Raw genomic sequence first — 7,041 nt, forward strand, 5'->3', positions numbered from 1 at the left:
GGCTGGAAATTATAACCTTTTCTGCCTTTGTTTGTTGTGGATGTTATGAACTATTTTTAGAGTTGTAAAGTGGACTTTGTTCCACAAGTTCATTAAGACCAAGCAAACACCATCTCCAAATGGTATCTTGTTCCCCATATTAATGGCCAAATATCCTTAGGAGAACTATCCCCATAGTGGCAGGAATTGTTCAATAAAGCTTATAAGAAGAAAAAAAAGAGGAATTTGAAATTTTGAAAAATACTTCGGTGATTCAAGATAATTCATTAGTCTATGTATTAAGTAGTAGATAAGTTTGGTCAAAGCCATAAGACAGTGCAGGCAGAGGAGAATAAAGGAAAAGAAATTATGCCTTATTTACAGATTTTTTTTTTTAAGCAAATGATGGGAGAAGAAACTAAATAAGATGATTTTGCAGATGAATCAAATCAAATCCTTGATGGGATCAGAGGGATGTTATTCTGCAAGTATGCACTAGCAGCTGCAACTCCACTCCCTAGCTTAACTGGGTATCCAACATCCTTAAGTATCATCTCCACACCAGCAAGACATCCCAACAATTGCAGCTGAAGTAAAAACACATAAAGCCAATAAATTATCTGTTGAAATGAGCAAGTTGAAAATAGAAGTATTTTTTCATGACATGTAGAAAAAAAATATTAAAAACCCTTTCTTTCTTTCTTTTTTTCTTTTCCTTTTTTTTAGTGAAAAGTAAAAAGAAAAATGGCACTAATAAAAGAAGACTCGTTAGAACAAATAGAACTAGTAAGTACAATTATTATGACATCAAGTTCATATTTAGGTATACGGAACTAAATTTTTCTGGACATAATCGTCACTCATGTTTGAACGATCTACTGACTTAAATATATCAGTTGTTGCACCACATTCTGTTTGAAACCAAACAGCTAATTAGGTGCATAAAACAAATAGGTTCTACAAAATACCCTTTGAAGTGATAGAAATAATTAGTATTCTAAAAGTAGAAACCTATAATTTGTAATTCGAAGTGTTATTTCATGAGGAAATTCTCAATCTTATTTCTTAGAAATTAAAGCTTCAAAAGGTGTTGTTAGTCATTATTCTCATGAAACCATTAAATACTAAGGCAAATAGTATTAGTCAAAATTGTACAGTACCTCATTCAGGTTCCCAAGATGGCCTATTCTGAAGACCTTTCCAGCTACCTTGTTAAGGCCAAGACCTAAGCTCATATTGTATCGCTTCCACGCCCTTCTAACAATTTCCGAACTGTCAATATAAGGAGGGACAACCACAGCAGTCACTGTGTTACTAAACCATTCCTCCTTTTGGGTGCAGTTCTTCAAGCCCCATGCCTCAACAGCAAGCCTGCATTATGCATAGTACATGTCAAATCTACAATACAATGTAGCAAAACATTTATAGATATTTAAAAACTCATTCAGCAGGATAAAGAACAATAAAATAAGGGTATCAATATATATTCTTGGTTATAGCTTTTTCTAATGAGTTACAAGCATGAGAATACTATTTCTTGTATGCTTCTTTAGAGTTAGATTGCTTTACCTTGTGGCATTTCCCAAACGGCTATGTCTTGCAATTACATTGTCAAGTCCTTCCTCGAAAAGAAGATCAAGAGCTGCTCTCAGTCCATACAAAAGCTGGATAGATGGGGTGTAGGGCCAATATGTTCCCATCTTATAGAACTTCAAGTAATCACTCCAGTCAAAGAAAACTCTCACTGATTTTGCAGTTTTGGTTGCCTCTAGAGCTTTGGGGCTGGCACACACAATTCCCATACCAGTCGGAAGAGAAAGAGCTTTTTGAGAGCCGGTTAATGCAACATCTACGCCCCACTCATCCATACGGAAATCAAGTGCACAGATGGAGGAAACCCCATCCACAAGCAAGAGTGCTGGATGCCTGTAGTCATCTGAGATTTCAACAAAATGTCAGATGCATTGTGTTGATTGGGCAGCAGTTTGGTCAAAATATCAACCTATAAATGACTACTTGTGTTATGCACCATAATGTAGTAGCTGAATGAGAAGTCTATTGTAGTAGATATTGGATATTGATGCACTCATGTACATACAAAGATATTTATACAGTATATTTTCATCTGCAATCCCATTTTTTACACTTTGTAACACTTAAGTCTCAAAAGTTGATTTTGTATCAGTTAGGTCTCCAACATTTACAAATCGTACTACTTAAGGTTGCTAAATACTATTTTTGTTTATTTTTCTTTGAAAATATATAAAAAAATATAAAATAAATAGTGAATCATTCTTAAAATATTTTGATATTTAATTTATGACAATAACAAACATGACATGAGAAAAAAATACTTTTATTGCATTTTTAAAAATATTTAATATTTTTATAAATTAAATGAATATCCTATATCGTTGTTTTATAATTAATATTAATAATTATGTAATCTCGATTATTTTGATATTATCAATTTTTATTATGTTTATGCTTTTTTATTTCATACATTCTTTTTAAAACTTAATAATAGTGCATATAAAGTTATTTATGTGCATACATATATATATAATTAGCTATAAGTTGCATTATAGAAAAAATTTACAAAATAAATATGTACATTATAAAAATTGATAATCTCGCGATAGTTCAGTTATTAATATTAAATGATATGATTTGAAAAGATTGGTGACCTAACTGATACAAAATCAATTTTCAGGACCTATGTGTAATAAAGTGTCAAAAATGAGACTGCAGCTAAAAAAATTCTTCTTGTACAGATACGAAAGCAGTATAACATGACATTTAATAATCAGTGCAGGTCGTTGATACATATTAATTTGAGATTTCATATCAGATACCAATTAGAAGAATTAAACTAATCATGTTTATTTTACAAGAGAAGAGTTAACTGAACTTACCAAGTAACTTTCTCACTTTTGACAAGTCATTGGTGACTCCAGTTGCTGTCTCATTGTGAACAATGCAAATAGCCTTAATAGTATGCGCAGAATCATCTGCAAGCTTTGATTCCAGAACATCTAGGTCGGCACCTCGGCCCCACTCACTTTCCACAACATCGACATTGAACTTAAGGCGCTGCTGCTGATCAATCCAGAGCAAACTGAACTGACCAATCAGAAAAGATACAATCCGGTCTCCAGGAGACAATGTGTTTGTAAGTGCACTCTCCCATGCACCAGTACCTATAAAGGAAAAGAAACATGGTTGTCACAAGTAAATAAAATCTTTGAATCTTCTAAATGATTTATATGACAAATAGAGGATGTAATTCAAAGAGTACAATTAATCTTGGAATTTGATAAGCAGTTTCAAATAAAACATGGATTGATATGACATAGGTCTCAGTGGACAATACCAGTGGTTGGGATCAGAAATGGGGTTCCACTAGTAGTCTTGAAAATTTGCTTGATATCCTCAAGGAGAGTTTTTGTCAATGCTGGAATAGCAGGAGAGCGATAATCTTCATTGTTCCTGTTCATTGCGCGGAGGACTGGTTCTGGGATATTGACAGGCCCAGGAACAAAGAGGTGGTGCCTTCCTGGTCCATATACATAGTCCATTTTTGTGTCGTTGCAGTTTCAGCTACAAAAATACATTAAAAAGTTTTAGCTTAGTTTCAATAACCATTGACAACTGCTACTTATATAGCCTTTCTCTCATAGATAGGCATGTTTGAGAGTTATGCTGTGGCTTTTGGAGCTCCAACATATCAGCTTCGTGAAAAAATTACTCAATTTTCATGTGCAGTTCATGATGATTGAGTTGAGAATCAGGCTCATGGTCTCATTTTAATCTTCTATTTTTTCTTAACTTGGATTGTAAATGCAATTTGAAACTTCTTGTAGAAAGTAATTGCATTAAAACTCAAATGGCCTCTGCTCTGCTCTGCTCTGCTCTACTCAGGGTCTTGTAAGAGAAGACTAAAACCAAACCAGAAAACTCAACTACCATTTATTTATGTTAAAAAAATTTAACGTTCCAAAAAGCCTTTTGACTCTTTAGGGAACACATAAAGTTTAGAGAAAAATTACATATATATAAATTATTGTGAAAATAACTAAAGTCTCTTATATGTTAGAGTTAAATTAGACCAAACACCTTGAAGTTTTGAAAATTCAAAAAATTTCTCCGTATTACAGCTTACTAGTAGATTTATTACTAGACAACCCTGAATTTTTTAAAAGTACAAATTCATTTCCTCATGTTTCAGTTTATTAGAAAATTTATTACTGGAGAATCCACCCTCAATTTTTTAAAATTACAAATTTATTTCCTCGTATTTCAGTTTATCAGAAAATTTGTTAGTGTTGAAATAAAAAAGACAATGACAAAAGTAAGCAGCTCAAAATCTAACTCTCAAAATTAAATTTAAATAAAAATATCTTATTAAATGATTTTTTATTTAAATATTCAATTTAATTTTTGAACTTTAGATATGATTTAATTTTTTCAAAAGATATCTGTCGTTTTTGTTTTAATTTTGATCATATGTTTTACTCAAGGTTAGATTTTCTTATATAAACTAGAAACAATTCTGTAATTTCTAACAGGGTCATGGTGGATTTTCTAATTCAATCTAAACTTAACGGTGGTTTTTTTAGATTTTTCATAAATTAATTTGTTTAACTTGCCTCATTCCTATTACGTAGCTGAGTATTACTGAGAAAATAAACATTTCATAATATTATATCACTTTCTCCATCTGTGACTGAGTTCACACATGTGTACCGAAGATAATAAATATGTCATAAATAAAATCAGATTTATTTTTGCCAGATTCATTCTCTATTTGTACTGCACGCTTTTAGTTCACACATGTTGGCAAGTTATATGCCATAATTTTTTAATATCACACGGTGTTTGTTATAAGCAACTTTCCATATATTTCAAGAAATTTTAATTAATTTAAGGTGTCAAAAACAGAGTTTGAATATAGTCACTGTTATTGTCACCTTAAATTATTCAAAAAATTTCAAAATAGATACATAAGATTTGTAGTAGCTACAATCAAAACTTAAAAAAACTTGGGTCATAACACAAGTAAAAATACATAATTCTCGGTACGTACGTTATGCACAAAAAAACTATGGTTTTTTTTGCTTAACAATAGTAACTTTTTAAATGTATGTGTATAAAAGGCAAAGACAGCTGAGCAGTGATATGTGGATATGCATGTGTATTTAATTATGTATATTAGTATGCCTACCATAGTTTCTGGTTATGCATGCCAATAATAAATTTATGTAAGAAAAATCTTTAAATTAGCTCCACTATTAGACCTTATAATCAATCCTTTAGGAAATTTCATAAAAAATAAGAATAACAGTCTATTATTTCCACAGCTGAATTCGTTACCCACTTGAACATACTATTATTTCAATAAGACCAATATGACAAGGTCTAACAAGATCGGAAGTAACAAATTGTGAGAAGAGAGACAGAGTTGCAAATGATTTTGATACATAAAAAGAGGAAAGAAGGTCATGCGCACATACTATAGCACCAACAAAAAAAAAATAGTAGATAGAAAAATCATACGGGAAAATTGGTGTAAGAGTACCTAGAAAGAGAATCTTGTATGAGATTTTGTAGAGTTTCCTCAAAGTTGATGAAGCAGGAAAAGTGAGTATGAATTGGAGGTTGCAAGAGAAGTGCCAAAGAGCTGCTATATTTTTATAACGAGCGCGCGGGAGTGAGAACCAATCAACTATCAAAGTCCTATGTGGATCCAAAGTCATATCTCAACGTGGCAGATAAGAAGAGCTTACGAAAGGGGTCATCTTGCGGCTAAGAATGAATGCCATGCAAGCAACTTGGAACAACACAAATATATATATATATATATATATGTATATTATCATATTTTAATTCCTTTTTTTATGACAATCATAATTTGCCAAATGCACCTCAATTCTTATACATTTTTAATTTTCATAATCCTTACACTATTTCCACCTTCACTCAATTCTAAGCTGATCAAATCTCACATTCATTTTTTTTTATTATGTCAATGGTTTATTGCTGAATTTGTGATCCTAGAAATGCCCTTTTTACACTAGATTTCATAAGATTATTCACTACTTGATGGTGAAGAAGCATAAAAATTAAGGGTTTTTGCTAGTTCATTAAGGAGGACCAAAAAGAAAAGAAAAGCGTAAATAGGTGTCCTAATAAGAAATTGGAGAAAAGGCAGGTGTAGAAATGGAATGTATGGACAGCAAACCATTTAATAAGACAATAAAGTCACTATCCAGGCTAGGTGGTTTAGTTATACACATAGTTGGGGAAATTAGAAGCATGGGGTTGAGAAAGCAATGTGAAGGATAAAGCGATAATGGGTTGTCAACCACACCTCTCCCTGGAACCAACACCACACACCACTACCCCAACTTCTGTCTGATTTTTCTCCTCTCTTCGATCTCTTCTTTTTCATATTTTGATTTTATCTGTAATTGTTTTGACACCCATCGCTCTCAATTTTGTAACTTTCGACTTTGTGGTGTGTGGTTCATATCATTTTTTTTTCTTAACCCTAGCTATAAAATAAATTATACTCCTACAGTCCTCTACTATACATATAAATATAAATGTTGTATTTGTATTAAATTTGCATGCATGTGTACTTAGCTTGAATTTAGAACCACATGAGCACAAAGTTGAGTCAGATAAACATAATCAAGCATAGCATACCAAATTACCAAATACATTAGCGTGACATAGCCGAATTTTGAATTTGGTTGTACATTCAGATGACTCGATCCCAGAAGTTATTTTCGCCGCAATGGAGATCTTTTACTTTTCATTGTGGAATTCAATGACTATTAAAATTGACAAAGTTAGATTAGAAGATGATAACTAGAGGTCACGACGTTATGGATTAAAACAAATGGAAAGTCTCGTAATGATTCCATCAGTAAAGACAATAGAATTCATTCACCGCGTTGTTTATATAAATGGTCAACTTATGGAATTTTTCTGAGCTTTTAATGTAAACTTATTTTGCTTTTACGAGCAAAAAAAGTATACATTTATGGCCAAAACACC

The 7,041-nt window shown here is 32.0% G+C and overlaps 1 protein-coding gene across 1 annotated transcript; it reads right to left on the reverse strand.

Annotated features, from left to right (window-relative positions):
* Positions 1 to 252: 252 nt before the first annotated feature.
* LOC133788703 (serine--glyoxylate aminotransferase) lies at positions 253 to 5,728 on the reverse strand. The gene is made up of 6 exons (XM_062226275.1): positions 5,558 to 5,728; positions 3,353 to 3,579; positions 2,895 to 3,179; positions 1,549 to 1,915; positions 1,140 to 1,350; positions 253 to 566 (listed from the first exon to the last, which is right to left on the reverse strand). The coding sequence occupies exons 2-6, from the start codon at positions 3,555 to 3,557 to the stop codon at positions 429 to 431; spliced, it is 1,206 nt and encodes a 401-aa protein (XP_062082259.1). The 5' UTR covers positions 3,558 to 3,579; positions 5,558 to 5,728; the 3' UTR covers positions 253 to 428.
* Positions 5,729 to 7,041: the final 1,313 nt, after the last annotated feature.

This window comes from Humulus lupulus, chromosome 7 (assembly GCF_963169125.1).
Source record: "Humulus lupulus chromosome 7, drHumLupu1.1, whole genome shotgun sequence".
NCBI lineage: Eukaryota > Viridiplantae > Streptophyta > Magnoliopsida > Rosales > Cannabaceae > Humulus > Humulus lupulus.